The following is a 17,661-nucleotide window of genomic DNA, read 5'->3' as shown; positions in this document are numbered from 1 at the left end:
GAAAAATAGGGTCAGAGTAATCATGGATCAGGAAGGGGCTACAGAAGCCCAGGGGCAGGAGAACTTTGCCTGGCAACTGAGAATAGAAGAGATGAAGGAAAAGGTGGCCAGATTAGAGCGGGAGTTAGAACTAGCAAAGGCCCAGAAAGAGATTGCCGAGGCTAAGTCAGTAGCCTTAGAGCGACAATTATTGCTGGGTAAGAAGGAGGGAACGGCGAAAGAAATCCGGCGACTAATAGCTGCAGAGGCCGAGAAAACTCGAATACTGGAACAGCTAATTTCCCAGGAGGCCCAGAAGAGTCAGGAGAGGGAGATGAGGCTGCAGGAAATGCAGAGGCAGATGACAGCCTGGATGGCATGGTCTCCTGAGGCTGTCACAACTCAGACAGGGGAACAGCAGGAGGTGCAGCAAAAGCTGGACGTGGCCAAAAGCTTAATAGGGGTCCTACAAAAGGAAGCTCACAGTCAGGTGGACAAAATAGAGGGTCTACATGAGGACCTAGAGAGGTAGCAGGAGAGGTGTTTGGAGGCTGAACATTTGGCCAAACAGCTGCAAGAAAATCTGGATGAAAACTGGGCTCAAACTGAAAGAGATAACAAGGTGGTAGTGCAGGAGATAGAAAAGGTGAAAGCTTTTATGATAAACCACGAGGCACTACGTGATCAATACCGGTCCCTTGAAGGGGAGCTAGAGACTAGAAAGAAAGAAAATGAGGGGTTGAGGGCTCAGGTACAGGACCTGGAGGCAGGAAAAGACCACCTTAGAGAACAGGCACAGTCACTTAAGACTCGCCTAAAAGATAGCCAGGCCAGAGAGGCAGGCATCACGGCAGAAAAGGGACAGCTGCAGTTGGAAATGCAAACTCTGAGGGAGGAGATGCAGAGGCTGGGAGCTGATAACAAGAGGCTACAAGAGGCAAATAGCCAGATGGCCCTGAAAATCCAAGAGTTCAAGGAAGTCGAGAGGCCAAAAGAGAAGGCCATAGCAGAGCAGGAATTGCAGACCCTGAAGAGCACGAACACACTAAGGGAAAAGCTGGAGGCTCTTGAAACTCTACTCACGGGGTACGTGAGAGCCAATAAGTGGGAATTCTGTGAGAGAGAGAGACTTATAGAGTCCTTGAGGCAAGCAGAGGCACAAGTGGAGAACACCTGGCCTAAACTTCTACAATGCCTAGCGGTAAAGGTACGTCCCAGTGTTAAGAACCCAGAAGATCCTAAGGAGGAGAGTGAGCCAGGACAACTAAAGAGGAGCATCAGGGAGGAGAGTCCCATAGGAAAGAAATTGGAGGCCCTGCAAAGGGAGGCCCAGTCTGCCATCCTAAAATACTGGAATCTGAGATGGGACCAGTGGCTGAATCGCCACTCACAAGAAATGAGCCAACTAGAACACCGGCTGAGGGAACTATCCCTGTCGCAAGGCAAGGGAGGAAGGGTAGCGCCTAATCAAGGGCAGCCAGAAGTGGCTGACTTAGTGGGAATAGGGACAACAAGGAAGGACCAAAAGACTTCCCCAAGGAGTGAGAACCCATGCCCAATTGACAGGGGCTGTACACAGGCAGTTCTGCGTCCAAGGCAAGATGAGCCAAAGAGAGGCTCCACGAACAGGGGAGCATTGCAGTGCAGAAAGGAAAATAGAGCCCAGGCCTGCGAGACGAAGAGGAGGGAACAATCAGCTAGAAGGATATCAGAGTCTGAGAGAAGACCACAACTATATATGAGTAGCATTCCCAAACAGATCACGTGGAAGACACTAAGAAAGACAACTGAAGAAAAGGTGGGCAAAGTGGCCTACGTGAAAATCTATAAGGGGCCTGGAAGGAGATCCACTGGCCAGGGAAAAGTGGAATTTTGGAGAGAAGAAGATGCCCAGAAGGCACTGAGTCGTCAGTGGGAGATCTGGGGAAAGCTCCAAGACCTTCAGGGAGATGGAGAAAGACCAGGAACCCTACAACTGGCCTGGAAGAAAGGACCCAGGTGTGTGGAAAGGGAAAAAAAGGGTTCGGAGAGTAGGCAGAAGCTTAGCCGGCCAAGGGCATAATTTACCAAGGTTGGCTAATGTGGGGGGGCTACCTGTGGTGGGTACATCCCGATAAATCCCACGTGGTGCGCCTTGGGAAAAAGGCAAGTAGGAGGCGCCTGAAAGCCTCTGCCTCCAGTAACTGAGCTGCCGGACGCCTTAAGAAAACCCAAGAGAAGAGCCTTGACGTATGCCACACCTTGCAAAAAGGAAGAGCACCCCGGTGAGTTGTGAACTTGGGGGGGAGGTGTGTCGCAGGACACTCCCGGGCCCTGCCCCTAGGGAGTTATGAACTTAAGGGGGGGAGGTGTGTCGCAGTGCACTGAAGTGACTGATCCTAGAAAGAAGGACAGGTGCCGGTTGCCAGGGCAACCACAGTTGGTCAGCTGACCAGAAGGGGGCAGGGCCTGGCCTATATAAACAGCCCAGGCTGAGGCCAAGGAGACAGTTCCCCTCTGGCAGCCAAGGGAGAGGGAGCGCTGCTAGAGCATTGCAGCCTCAACAAGCGGGATGGCCTGAACAGCTTCGGTGCACGGAGAATGGGAGGAGATGCCCCCTGGTAGGGACTGGGGTGATGTTTAGCCAGAGGGCTAGAGTTTACATTTTAGCTAGATGGCTTAGAGTTTATGTTGTAGCCTAGGGGCTTGAGTTTTCTGTTGTTTGTTATTACACCGGAGGACCGGGTGAGGCTATAAGGGGTTGGAGCAGGCCTCATAGGAGTGTCCCAGCAGCGTGGGGGTTCCTGGTGCCCGAGAGGGCCCAGCAGTCTGGATCTAGGGCCAGGTAAGGCCGTGGCCGCCTGAGCCAGATAGGGATCATAGACCCAAGAAGGGAGTCTGGGGGCCAGGCATGGCTAAGGCCACCTGAGCCCCAATTGCAAGGAGCACCAGTGTGGGCACCGGCAAGAAGCCCAGAGGGTGCAAGTGTTATGCCCCAGGCTGGACACACAAGAATAGAAGCCCCGGAGAGGGCGAGCGCACCGAGGCGAGCCCCGGAGGACGTCCGCAAGGGCGTGGGCAATAGTAATTTGACTCAACAACGTCCAGTACATCTGAGAGGTTTGGGGTGTGGTATAAGGGATGGTAGGAGCTACGCACAGCCCATAAGGCTGGGGGCACCAAATCAATCTACACGGAACAGGGGCCAGGATAAATAATAGCACCGTGTCCAAGGGACAAAAGGCAGCCTCCCTTATAATATTTTTGTCATCAAAGATGTGGCGGGCGAGAACGAGGGTGCTTGATAGACAACTTGGCACGGTAGGGGGCGCCAGGAGAGATCACGGCCGCTCCTGGGTCCCCGCCCTGTGACAGTTACAAATAGACAGGAGTTTCTGAGGCTGGTGTCACCCATATCAGAAACCTCCTGAGCTACGATAGGCAGGAGTGGGTGGACCCGGCTGCATGGGTCTACCCATGACACATGCAACCTGCCATCTGGTCCAGGAGCTGAAATCTGCCCTACCTCCCGACACCTTTGGATTTCTTTGAGGACCGGTGGGTGCAGCCTGGGGGCCTCTGCAGCCTCTGGAGGCTGGTGACGAGCAAGAGAATGAGCAGGAGGGTGGAGACAGCAGGGGAAGTCTCCAGCTCATCTCCAGGGGCTTGTCTCCAGCCTCCTGCTCATCTCCAGCCTCCTGTTTGCTCTCCTACTTGTTTCCAGCCCCCTGCTCCTTCTCCTGCTTGTCTCCAGCCTTGGGAGGAACAAACTGGGATGGGGGAATGAATGGGGGGCTGTGGGAATGAGTGGGGATGAGAAGAACAAATGGGGGTGGGGGGAATGTGTGGCAGAATGCCCTGTCCGTCTCTCCCCAAACTCTGCCATGAGGTAGATGTCTAATCTGACAATTTGGTTACCATGGTCACTGCAGAGGGCAGACAGCCCTGGTCCCATCAGCTTCAGGTAACCCTGAGTTGTAACTTGAGCTGGATACATTCCAGAGGGTGGGGGAAACCTGCTCCCTGTGCCTATGTGACTGGCCTCACACACCTGGATGGGGGCTTAAACTCCGTATTGTTCTAAGCAATGTTATCATGACTGGGAGAGGGGTAGAGAGCCTGCCAGTCTACCCGACAACCAGTGATGCATTTCAAATTGGTTAGCTGGCAGCCAACACCTGCTGGCCTTCATTGGATCAGGTAAATGAGGTCATAAGGTCTATATAAGTTAAGGACTGCCCAAGAGGTGGGGCAGCAGCTATGATGAGAACTCTCAGAGAAGCTGGACCATCTGAAACACGCTCTCTCTCTTGAAACTCATGTTCAATGAACTGCTTGCCTCTAGAGGAAATCTCCACCTGCCTCTAGATGATACTTGTGAGTAAGCTACTTGAGATCTAACTAGATATATAGCTTGACGTAACTCAGATGTGTAATCAAAAGCTACCACCCCACTGTTTACTCTAAGGTATTTCTCTGATATTGTTCTACCCTGTACCCTATTCCAGACCTACTCCTTGTAACCAATAAAAGTTCTCCTCTGTAACTAGCATGGAAGACTTAATGGGAAAGGGTCTCGATTATGCCTTGGGGTTCACTTGATTCAGGTGACTAAAGAAGTTCTTTTGTTCCCACATGTGCCTCTTGCAGCATCACAAAGGAATTTGAGACGCTGCAAAAGGCACGTATGCGTTCGCCTGGATGCGCCCCATGGGGTGCTTAACTGAATCTTTTGGTATTTGTATCTTTGAAAAACAAGATTGGAATGTTTCTGTGCCTCACTTCCCCACATGTACAACGGAGATTATAATATTTTCCTACTCCAAAGTTAGTTGTGTGGATAAAATCATTAATAAGAGTGATTCTCAGACATGAGTGTTAATAGGATCATATAAGAGAGTAATTCAAAGTGATAGAGAATTTGAGACAGAAAAAAACTGGCAAGTGCAATCAAAAGTAAATTTATCAAGATACATTACTTAAAAATTAATTTGTTTTGAAGGATGTCCAAAAAAAACAATGACTTGTCACCGAACCAATCTGATTTCTCTTGAAGTGGTTTCAAATTTTCCCTTTATTGTAAGCTCCCCTTAAATTTATAGCTTTAAAAGGTGTTCACCTCAGCTGGTATTAATTAAAATTCTGAAGAAAACTGAAACCTTGAAAAGAGCACAAATTATAAAAACAAAGGCAGAGACCTGGCTTTCCCAAATGTCATAACTAAAAGTAATCACTTCCAAACAGAAACACCTCATTTTGTGATTGTGCAATAAAACAAATTCTGAAGGAAGAAAATGTACTTTGACTTTTGACTCTGGCTCTAATGCAATGTATTAGGGTTCAAAGATGACAAAGCTTTATTTAATAAGTTGCACAATTAAAAGCTTATCAGCTGTCACAGTGGCTATATGACAGGCTGTTGCAAAATCCAAAGTGTTAGTCAAAAGCCACAAGCATCATATTTATCCTGCCATGGAGAAGATATCTGAGATTAAGGGGTGCTATAGTTCAATGGGAGAATATTATTCCATAAATCATCTATCTGCCCATCATGATTCAAAATACTCATACACACCCTTATCACAAATCAGCTGTAGGACAATTTGTGCCTTCTGTCTCTTCTCTTTTCAGTTCTACCCCTGATTTCCAGGGTTGCCACAGCAAAAATAGAAATGGCCCAAATTTGAGCTGCTGCTTTTTTGCAGCTGCACATGCCCCTGCACATAGGATTGGTATGAAGCAAATTGTCCTGGGTGGGTAGGGGAGGCTGGGGCCAGCACCTGTGCTGGCCCCAGCAGCCTTACCTGGAGTCCTGGGGGCATTCCACGGCAGCAACAGTGCTGATCCAGCCACTCAGTTTCTGGCCAGCAGCCAGAGTGTGGTTCTGGCTGACCAAGCTCCATTTGTGGTGGCACATGCTGTGCCATGTGTACCACGCCACTTTCTGAAGCAGTTTTTTGGGGGTGGGTGTGAGGGAGTGAAGAGGTGGGCCGGATCTGAGGCTTCCCACCCCGGTGCAGCAGCGCTAAACTCCCTCCCATATGCCAGAACGCGAGGCAACCCCTTACCGTCTACAGGTGTGGGGAAGGAGGCGTGGCCCGGACGGCAAGGACCAACGTAAGAAGGATGCCGGCATCGGGAAGGGCAGAGGTGGAGCCGGAAGGTAGCCGGGCGGCAGCAGCGACAAGAGGGAGCACCGGCAAGCAGAGCAGAGCAGTCCAGAGGCACTGCCGGACCTGGTGGGGTAAGGCGAAGCCCCCGCAGGGCGGGGAAGCTGGGTCGACGGGTCCCAGCGAAGACCCGGGCTGTACGACGCGGCTGAGAACGGCTGGACCCGGCAGGAGCCGGGAGCCGTATAGATTGTAGTAGAGGGGCACTCTCTACAGAAGAGGAGGCTGGCCGGTGTTTAGGAGGACTGAAAGTTGGCAGGAAGCCAGGGAAAGGACTGAGGGGCCCTGAGAGGGTTCTAGTGAAGAGTGCTTGAGCACTTCACAGCCGGGGTAATATCAAGGGGCACAGAGGGCAGGGTAGCCCATTGCTCCAAATAACCCCTGGCTGGGGAAATTGGTTGTATAGAACAGACATCTCCTAGTGGACAGGGAGCGACTTACTGACGGGTCACCTAACCCAAGAAACGACCAACCCGGTGGTCCGGGCGAGGGTGTAGGGGTGGCGGAGCCCTCACTGACTTGCAACCCCAAGAGTCCCAGGGTCTCACTTTTGGACTGACACGCGCCGGAGTAAGATCACTGAACCGGAATAACATCAAAGTCGTGGCAGGAGTATCAGGCACGTACAGGCCAAGGGGAGCGACTCGTAGTGACTGGAAAAGCTTTGGTTGAGACGTGTGAAGAGGCGGGTACGGCGCCGGACGCGCACCGCCTGCACAGCGGGTTTTGTCACTGGGATCTACCAGTGCCAAACATGTAGCGCAGCAAATGGGTACACGTGCACTGCATGTAATTTTAGGTGCCACAAACTGCATGTACATGCTCGTCTGGACACACCCTTAGTGGATAAAACAGAATACCCTGTACTTTCATGAAGCCTTGCAGCTAAGGATTTTATTGTATAAAGTAGCTGCCTTTCAGTTACTTGTTGGGGACTGGGGTGGTGTGGGCACTAAGGTGCACAGTTGACAGCCTAGAGGTTGCAAGTTGGAAGCCAATGCAGAAGTGTTTACAGTGCAGCCTGTAGCTTCCAACAAATTTGTGAATTCTGCTAAATACTTTGTCACAAGGACATGAAGAAAAAGGTTACTTGCCTGGACACATTGTTCTATTATATAACTGCCATCTGTGGAAAAGTGTTGTTACTATTTAATCAGAGTAATAAATATAATAATCTTTCAGTAGACAGGAACTAAATATTACTTTAAAAATGGAAGGTGGTTTCCAAAAGGCTCAAGCATTTATTAAATATGACCCCATAATGTTAAAATGTGAGAAAAATCCACACCACAGAAATATGACCAAAGGAAATCTTGCACTGTGTTTATACTGGGCCAAAACAGGGAGTTTCAGTTTTCAAGTATGGTAATCTGTAATCTCCTGTAATCCCTCAATACACTTGAAATAATTAAAAAAATTGAATGGTGTTGATGACCCAGTCACACAGAGCTGGAAATGCAGAAAGCTGATACAGAACCTGGGCTGATACCAAACAAAATGTCAAGGTCACTATCAACTTACCTTTTCTATTGTGGTTGTATTGTCTTGGCTTGTATTCTGGAAGCCTTGAACAATGCCAGAAATGCAGAGTGGTCCAGCAAAACCCAACAGATCAGCCAAGTAACGGAATGTGCTACTGAGAAGGATTGGTCGTCCAAAAGCCCTGTACATTGCTAACCATATAGAAGGATTCCTATTCGGCTGGTTTGCCACCTTTTTCTGGAAATCAAAGGAATGGGAATTAGTGCATCCAGAATTAATTTCTCATTGGCAGGCTATAGCAACTACTGTTCCATTACTTTCATATTTTGTTGAATGCCCAAGAGCTTCATGAGGTGGTTTTTAATTAGTTGACATAGACAAACAAGATATACAGGTTGACAAAAATAATCTTCACCACAATGAATTCAACTACACCCCAAAACCACTGCTCTTGCTTTTTGTGGATTCTCATTTCAATGCTATTATGAGTTCAGAAACAGTGTAATGCAACTATAGACTATTTACAAACAGGTGTTGATCACTGTCACTTGTACAGCTCATAAATGACTTAATCTAACAAACCCTGGCTCATGTAAGACATCTTTACTTTCACAAGTCGTCCCACTAGGTCTCAATGGAACTGTTTCTGTGAGTTGTTCTGAGTATCTCTTTGTTGCTCTTTGTTGTGGAGATCAGGTAGGATTCCTTCTGTGGAATTTCTAAACCGAGAGTTCTAGATTTTTGCATTTATTTTTGTCTCAGACCAACACAGCTACCAAATACATCCCTGAAACATGGTAGATGCTGAATTTTAGCTGATTTTGAACTTTAAACTTCATTGCAGAAAAACAAGAAAGATTTTTAAACCTCCCTCCTTGCCAATCCTACCTGATCTACACAACAAAGAGCAACTCAGAACAGCTCACAGACTCTTATGGACCCAGAGGGACAGATTTTCCATCACCAGCTCCATCTTCGCAAAAATGAAGTTAATTTCCTACCTATGGGGACTTTTTACCATCTTTAATTTTCCCAGAACCTGATAAAGGGCATCTGAGCCCAAAGCTTGCAAAAAAAGTTGGTTTTTTTTTTTTTTTTTTTGCAATGTCCTAGTTCAGGGGGAGGCAAAATGCAGCCTGTGGGCCACATGTGGCCCACCAGGCCATTCTGTCCGGCCTGCGGAGCCTCTAAAAAATTTAGAAAATCAATATTTATCCGCCCCTAGCTGCCTGTCATGCAGCCCTTGATGGCCTGCCAAAACTCAGTAAGCGGCCCTCCGCCCAAAATAATTGCCCGTCTCTGTCCTAGTTGGTCTAATAAAGGGTATAATTTCTGAACCAAGAGTTCTAGATTTTGGCACATCTTTCACTATGAGATGCGATTAAACATTATTCTGGTAATGAATTCAAATTCAGACTGAACGCTTATCTGGAGGACCTGCTTTAGGCAAACACAAGTTACTGGCCCAGTGCTATGGCAACTTGGAGAAATGTAATGAGATGTGACCTATTAAGGTCTGTTCTTGCCTTAAATTCTATGAAATTGTGAAATTCAGAACCTCTGCTCTGTAGCCCCAATCTGTCATACACATCCATGTGACTGATCTGAAACTTAATAACAGCTGTGAATGCCTTTTAATTCCCACTAGCACAGGTGACTGGTAGGGGGTGCACAGGAGTGCACGTGCCCCCCCGACGGGGCCAGTGGTACCCCTGACATCTGACACCGACACTTTTGGCAGGGCTGGTGCCCTCCCTGACAGGGCCACCACTATCAGTGGCTTCTGCAGGTGCACCCCAGATTCAGGAGGCACTAGTCACTCATGCCCACTAGGAACAGTTTCATTCAGTGGATGTGTAGTCTGAAGAGCATATCTGTGAGCTCCAGGCAGATGTTGTAACACACTAAAAATGCATCTGTCATTTTTCAGGCTGCACAGAGGCCTGCAAGTTGTAACTCAGGCCAGGCCTTTTTGAGTGTTCACAGAAAAACATATAACTAGTTAAAAGAAAACCCTAAAAGCACATATCTCTCTCTACCCCAGCTTCCTGCTTCAGATCTTGATTATTTTTCCACATTCTTCTTCAGTCCAAATTCAACATTGATATAATATCAGGATAATGTTGAAAAAGGATGCATATAAACATCCAACAATGCAGAACCTAGCAGTACAGTGGCCTGGAAAAATTAGTGCAGGAAGCACTTGTAGTGACTGAAGAGATTCAACACAGATACTTATGGTGCATTAGCCAAGCAGTTTGCTCGTTATATTTATGCTTTCTCTTGCTAACAATTACACTTCTGACAGGGAACAGACTGCCCCTGTGGCAGGGAAGTTGTGGGGGATTAATACATATGATATTTTTAAAGACATTTAGGTACCTTAAGACACAAAGAGGTACCTAGTGTGATTTTAAGAAAATATCTATGCCCTTAAATCTTACTAAAGCCAATGCGATCCAGTTACAAAGTCCTAGATCCTCAAAGGTACTCTTATTAAATCCTATTAAAATCATGTCACCCATGTGAAATATGCTTCTTCAGGAAGTGCTATATGTTCGCATGCTCTAATGTTCACTCTGGCCATAATTCAAATCAAATGAGTGGGGACTTTTGAAGATCTGGGTCTGGACACTTGATTGCCTCCTCTCTGCATTCTTAAATGTCAAAATACCTTTAAAAATCTGACCCCAGGAGGCTTGGAGGAGAGATTTGTAAGATCAGCTGTCTGAGACTGAAACTTTTTCCTCAACAGAGTGCAGTGAGAGGCCTAGGTATTCCCTGAATTACATTTAAGGGTTCAAAACACATCTTTGTGGTGCACAAGTCTTGGTCTGGACCCCTGTCTCGGGGCTATCATCCTATCTTAGAGATGCAATCCACACTGTAAAGGCCTTAGAGAATCACGCCTTGATTTTAATCAAGATTATCAGGAAAGCATAGAAATACTACCACTTTATATTCAGGACATTAAAATTAGTTGTTAACTTTTGCTATTTTTCCTATTATTTACTTGTTACCATATCAGTAGTCACTTCCAATATTCCTACAGAATTTATAAGAATGTCACTGCAGCTGAAAATTCATTCATTTTTCAGCAGGCTCTATCCCTGCATTATGTCAAATTAACATCCCCAAGAAAAATGCTGCATTGTTTCCCTTTTCTTTGTCCAGTCTAAACATTTTAAAGTGAATTAAAAGACAAAGAACACCCTTCTTGGATTTATTTCTTCCTCTGCTTTGTTCCTCTACTAATGGACATTAAAATGTAGCCTGAGTCACTGCTTTGGTTTTGCCATTCAAAAGAGTAACTCAGCTGGTTTTAATCTGTGTCTTGAACAAAGAGAATAGCAGTAATGCCTCATGTGATCTAACTCAAATGCACTTTATGTGGAACATTTTTAGCCTCACGGTCAATGTCTTTCATCAAGGTGTGATAAAAAGCCTCATAAAGCAACAATTTTTTTCTTTCTCCACTGATATAGAATGCAGTCAAGATCCTAACCAGTCAGGGTCAGCCTAATTTAATCCATTAGATTTTGAGGGCTTTTTTCACTGACTGGGAAAGATTAATAGCCAATTTCACCCACTAAAATATACAAAAGCTGCATAAACAATTACATAGTATCTCTTCCAGATCACAAGCTTGAAGACATTTCCTAGTTTTGCTGCTGTTTTCTAGCAAGTCTCTAGAAATAGGCTTGCTGTCTTTCAACAGCAAGACTAAAATATTTCTTCTGTGGGAGAGAAGCTCCAGTAAACTCCATTGCCACTTACTTTGGCCTGGACAACATCACCTGGATTTACTTTAACATTATCCATCAAATATCAGCCTTTTTTTAAAGCACAGAAGCACTGGTTAAAGACTGCCTCAGAATATTAATGTAATGGTGTTAGACGTAGAGTTTAAGCAATTCTGGAAGCCAATAAGAAGAAAAGCTTTGTGCAATAAGTCATATTTAAAATTAGGAGTGTGTAACTTTGTATATACCTCTACAAATTCTTGCTTCTTGTATAAAAACCTGCGTATTTAGGTACTTGTGATTGTATGCGCTCAGAACCTAAGACAGTGAACAGAAAACCGAGCACCCAAATACCTTATTTATGCATACTAATCAAGTAAATGCACACATAAATCAGCCACATACAAATATATGCTCAGCTCTGCATGTCTAACATTAAAAATCTGGCACAAAGGCCCATATCCCCAAGGTTTATAGGTGACTAAAAGAGAGAGGCAGTGAAATAATTTTAAGGATCTGGGGCTAGAGAACAAATTTCTCTACTGATGTAACTAGACACAGCTCTGCTAATTCAATACAATTTTTTACATTTAAACCATGAGAGAAGCCATCTGTATAGCTCATGATAGGTAAAATCATGAATGATGCATGCCTCCAACGACTGGGGGGGCACAGCAGAGGCAGGAATGCGGCGGTGGTGGCAGAAACACAGTGGCAGTAAGCAGGTGAGCTCCCACAGACGCTGCCGGCGCTGCTGGCAGGGGTGGGGAGGAGAAGGGGGGGTGATTGCTGCCATGGTGTCGGTGGTGGGGTGGCAAGCAGTGACTACATGCAGGTGCCACCGACATGCATCCACGTGCACCCCCTATGCGTCGCCCCCTGGATAAAATACAGCTTGCAAATTGTTAAGGAAAAGCAGCTTCAAATACCATTTTACTTAAATACAAGACAAGGTTTTTTCTCCCAATCAGCCTGAGGGAAAAAGCCCATCAAAATCTTATAATCACGTTCAAGAACACATAATTAAATACACTATCTATTATTTAACTGCTGCCAAAAGCAGCATGTGCTCAGTAATGGAAACCAACTATGAAGTTGACTAAATACAGCCAACATTGAGTATGACTATAAAACACATAGCCCATATTGGGCAAGCATGCTGATAAGAACCATTTCCTTTTTTTAGCCCTTAAAAATGTATGGGTGTTCATTGATTCATAGATTGTTAGGGGCTGGAAGGGACCTTGCAGATCATTGGGTCCAGCCCCCCTGCTCTAGGCAGGAAGGCAACTGGGTTTAGGTGACCCCAGTGACGTTACTGTCTAGTCTCCTCTTGAAAAGCTCCAGGGTAGGTGACTGAACCACCTCTGGAGGTAGTTTTTTCCACAGTCTGGACACCGTGACTATGAAGGAGTTTTTCCTGGTATTAAGCCTGAAGCAGCCTTCCAGGAGTTTGTAGCCATTGGTCCTGGTCTTCCCCAAGGGTTGTAACATAAACTAAACTAATGTAGCTGATGTTAACTTAGAATGTAATAGTAGTGAAATGTAACCATGTTAGTTTTGTCCTGTAAGCAACTTGAAAATTCCATTTTGTATCCTTCTGTTTGACATACGTGAATAAACTCTGCATAGCCTTTATGTATGAGTGTGTGTAAAAGGGTGAATGGTGGGAAAATGGCATAGAGACAGGAGAAGAAGATTTAACTGTTTATGTAAGCAACAAGGCACCAAATGTAAGTTACCAGTCAGTAAACTATTTAATGAATGGCTGAAAAATCCTTTTTAGGCCGAGGGCACAAAGAAGATAACAAGGAGAAAGAATGTACCCATCCTGCCAGACAGACAGCAAAAACACTCCAAGGCTAAGATAACCTGAAGACAAAAGAAGAACAACTGCAAAAACAGAAGCTGGGTATGGAAAAACCCCAAAGCACTGAAACAAAGGATGCCAATCCCTATAAAAGAACACTTCGAAAATGCCAAGTTGGGTGAGTCTCTTTCTCTACTGCTATTTCATCTGTTCACCCTGCTTCAGCTATTATCTTCAAATCTGCTATATTCAAATCATCATCATCATCATCATCTACTCAATAAGCCCAGGTTGGCCATCCTGGGCTGATACTGAGCAACTATTGCTGGTAAGTATATCTGGTATATACGTGGATGAAATGGTTGCTTTCTGTATGTGTATGCCCGTGTGTAATGATGTGTATGATGATTTGTGTGTTTGTATGAATGGTGTGCCCGAGCCTCTGTGTCTAACTCACATGATCAATAAACGGAGCACCTTGCCTTATCCCCCTTTATAAAGTCTCAATTGTGATTTAAGCAATTGGCAATTTGAGTAACAGAGTGCCCTAGTGAACAGTTGTTCACCGAGCTCCTGATGCACTCCTCTGATATAGCAGTAAGCCGCTATCAAGTCCCCTCCCAACCTTCTCTTCTTTACGCTAAAGAGACCCAGGTCTCACAGCTTTTCCTCCTATGGCTTGTCTTGCAAGTCACTGATAATACAGGTGGCTCTTTTCTGGCCTCTCAAGTTTTTCCACATCCCTATTGAAGTGCGGTGCCCAGAACTGGATACAGTACTCCAAGTGCAGTCTCACCAGTGCTGAGTATCATTTCCTTAGTTTTACACAAGATGCATCGGTTGATGCATGCCAGCATGTTATTTGCCCTGCTGACCACTGCCTCACACTGATGGTTCATATTCATGCGATGGTCAGTCATTACTCCCACGGCCCTTTCAGACATGGTGCAAGTCAAGCTGTCGCCACCGAGCCTGTATGGTTGTTGAGGGTTGTTTGCCCCCAGATGGAGCACCTTACACTTGGAAGTGTTAAACTTCATCTGGTTCCGGTCCGCCCAACTCTCGAGCCTATCCAGGTCTGCCCATATCTGCAACCTATCTTTTGACATGACCACACTGCCCCATAACTTGGTGTCATCTGCAAACTTGGCCAGCAAGCTTTTTACTCCCCCATCCAAGTCATTGATAAAGATGCTGAAAAGCACTGGACCAAGCATGGACCCCTGAGGGACACCACTAGCCACTTTGTGCCAGGACGACATAGATCCGTTCATGAGAACTCTCTGGGTCCTGCCCTGTATCACAAGGGTGGGCAAAATGTGGCCCACAAGGTCATTCTATCTGGCCTGAGGGGCCCCTAAAAAATTTAGACAATTAATATTTATCTGTCTTTGGCTCCTGACAAAAATCACAGGAACCAGGGGCATTAGGACCCAGGGGAAGCCTGGAGGGCTCCCAGAACAGCAGGGCCCCCCCAGCCCTGCCCCCCCCAGCCTGAAGCCCCACCAGGGGCTTCTGGCCTGGAACCATGTGGCTGCACTGGTGCCGGAAGCTCAGGTAAGGGGGGTGGGGAAGGTAGGAGAGGACCCCGGGCAGGGAAGAAGCGCAGAGAAAAGCAGACTGGGGAAAAGCTGAGCGTGGAGAAAAGCGGCCCCTCCCCTGCCCTGTGGCCAGCACTTCCTGCTGCAGCCACTCCAGCCCACGCGGGGCTGTCCTGAGCAGGCACAGGCAGCCCCGTGCAGGCTGTGAGCGGCTGCAGCACAGGGCACTGGGCATGGGGAGGGGCCGCTTCCCCTCCCTGCACTCAGCACCAGCTTTTAACCCGCCCCCGCTGCCAGCCTGGGTGCGGCACCGGCTCCGGGCTCGCCCATTGGGGCTGTGCACAGCAGCAGCAGCTGCGAACCCTTCGCTTGCCATGCTGGGCAGTGTTTGCTGCTGCTGCCCACCCGGATCTCGCGTGCTGGGCAGCCCAGAGGCGATGGTGGCAAACGCTGCCCAGCGCAGCAAGCGAGAGGGCTGCAGCTGCTGCCACCATGTGCAGCCCTGACGGGTGAGCCCGGACCCAGCTGGCAGCGGGTTACAAGCTGGTGCTGAGCACAGGGAGGGGGGAGGTGGCCCCTTGCTTGCCCCATGCCCAGTGCCCCAGGCTGCGAGCAGGTGCAGCAGGGAGTGCCAGCCACGGGGCAGGGGAGGGGCTGCTTTTCCCCAGGCCCAGCACAAGCTTGTCCCCTGCCGGCAAGCAGGGGGTCAGGGCTCCATGCTGCCCCCCACCTGTACTGCAGAGCTGGGGTGCACTGGGAGTGAGTGGTTGCACAGGGCCCATACGGGTGTCCCAGGGCCAGCACCACCGGGGCCCAGAGCAGGGTGGCAGGAGTACAGGGTCCCGGCTGGCAGGGGCTCTATGGATCTGGGCAAGCTCCCCACCTTCCTGCTGGTGCAGCCCAGCCTGGCTCCATAGACCCCAGCCAGCCTGCGCCCTGCTCTGGGCCCCACTGGTGCTGGGCCTGAGACATTGGTTCCAAGACATTGGGACACTGGTCCCAAGATGGTGACCAGGGAGCGGGGCACCTGTGAAGGGGCAGTGCACCTGTGAAGGGGCGGGGCTACCCATGCAGCCCTCAACAGCTTGCCACAACTGGGTAGGTGGCCCTCTGCCCAAAATAATTGCCCGCCCCTGCTGTAGCAAGTTTCCCACCCGCTGAACTGTCAAGCAGCTGAGCCCACAATCTTACAGTTTTCCCAGAAGCATATCGTGCAGTACTAGATCAAAAGTCCTTTGGAAGTCTAGGTATATAATGTCTACCTCATCTAGAGACCTGTTCATAGAAGGAGATGACATTGGTAAGACAAGACCTACCCACAACAAAGTCATGCTGGCTGTCATTCAGAATCTTACTTTCTGCAAGCTTACTGCACATAGATTCTTTAATGAGCTTTCCCAGAATTTTCCCTGGGACGGAAGTTAGGCTGATTGGCCTATAGTTGCCTGGGTCCTCCCTATAGTTGAAGATGGGAACAATGTTGGCCCTCTTCCAATCCTCAGGGATTTCTCCTGTGTACCACTGTGACAGGAGTATTGCAACTGGAGCCTTTCTATTGGTGACTCCGCCCTCCTGTTACGGGCCAACCGCCTGCTTACTCGCCTGCCTTGATCTTGATTGATTGATGTAATTAGCGGGCGGCTGCCCACTTTACACACCCCAGTGCCAGGGGGCGCTATCTGCAGCTCATTTTCCTCCCCTACACTGCTGCCCAATCCTTGCAGATGGTACTGACGTGGTATTTGACCTGGGCCCTGCTGTGATTTGGCCCTGTCCTTGCCTTCTCTCAGGGGCTTTCCACTGCCCTCCCCCTTGCGCTGGGGCTTCTCATTGCTCCCCTTTGCTCTGGGGCTTCTCGCACCTCACATCCCTCTCTCCGGGCTCTTCACTGCCCCCCTTGCTCTGGGGTGTCTCACTGCCCCCTTGCTCTCTGGGGCTGGGGTCAATACACCCCAAATGCTGCGCCCTCTCTGGCGCCAGGGTCCCCACACTACCATGGAGCCCCTACAAGCCTCCTCCAACCCCTAATAGCCTCACCTGGTCCTCCAGTCAAAACAGCAAACACAAAAACACAAAGCCCCCAGGCTATAACATAAAAAGCTAAACCATCCAGCCAAACAACACTCAATCCCTACCAGGAAATACTCCAACCCATGGCAGCAATCAGGGGATGCTCATGCAGTCAGGCTTCTCCCCTCTGTCTGCACTGGCCGAGCTCCCCCTCCCTTGGTCACCAGAGGGGAACTGCCCTCCTGGCCTCATGCCTGGGACTTAAGAAGGGCCAGGCCCTGCCCCTTCCTGTCAGCTGTCTCCCCACCGGTTGCCCTACCAACCAGTACCTGTGACTCTGGCTGCCCTGGTAACTGGCAGCTGAGCCTCCCCCTTCTTGCCACTAGGGGCCTCTCCTGAGCCATTTCTGCTCTCAGGAGCAGGGCACCTGAGTGCTCTGTGACAACCACAAATTCTGAAAGAGCTTTGCCAGGGGTTCCGCAATGACCTCACCCAGCTCCCTCAGCACACTTGGATGAAGTCCATCCAGTCCTGCTGACTTATAAATATCTAGCTTTTCTAGTTGGTTTTGCAGCCACTTAGCATTCACAGGTGATGGGGATGCGGTCTTGCCTGGGCTCTGGGCAGCTGCAGCAGCGAGCTGGCTACAAACAGCTGCACTGGGCTCATCACCTCCATGCCAAGAACAGGGGAGAGACCCGGGCTGCGCTGCCTCAGGCCCCGCCCCCACCACCTGCTCTGAGGCACGCCTGCTCATGCGGGTGCGGAGCTGGTGCCAGAGCCCGGCACAGCTGTTTGGAACCTCTCAGCTGCAGCCGCCCCGGGTCTGGGGAGCTGCTGCCAGCTGGGATCCCTGGCTGCTCCCAGCAGGCAGTTGCAAGCCCTGCTCATACCAGCCTGGGCTCCAGCAGCTACCCAGAGCTGAGGTAGCTGCTGGCAGGCACAGA

The 17,661-nt window shown here is 48.7% G+C and overlaps 1 protein-coding gene across 7 annotated transcripts in view; it reads right to left on the bottom strand.

Moving 5' to 3' along the window:
- The window catches only part of ABCC9 (ATP binding cassette subfamily C member 9), a 163,592-nt gene that overhangs the window by 124,637 nt on the left and 21,294 nt on the right, over positions 1 to 17,661 (bottom strand). For all 7 annotated transcript variants that reach the window (XM_019515668.1, XM_019515667.1, XM_019515671.1 and 4 more), the window contains one exon: positions 7,650 to 7,847. In XM_019515668.1, coding sequence (XP_019371213.1) covers positions 7,650 to 7,847 — 198 coding nt within the window. The remainder of the gene's footprint in view (positions 1 to 7,649; positions 7,848 to 17,661) is intronic.

This window comes from Gavialis gangeticus, unplaced genomic scaffold (genome assembly GCF_001723915.1).
Source record: "Gavialis gangeticus isolate Ggan-Ray unplaced genomic scaffold, GavGan_comp1, whole genome shotgun sequence".
Classification (NCBI taxonomy): Eukaryota; Metazoa; Chordata; order Crocodylia; family Gavialidae; genus Gavialis; species Gavialis gangeticus.
This window is presented reverse-complemented; position numbering and strand designations above follow the sequence as displayed.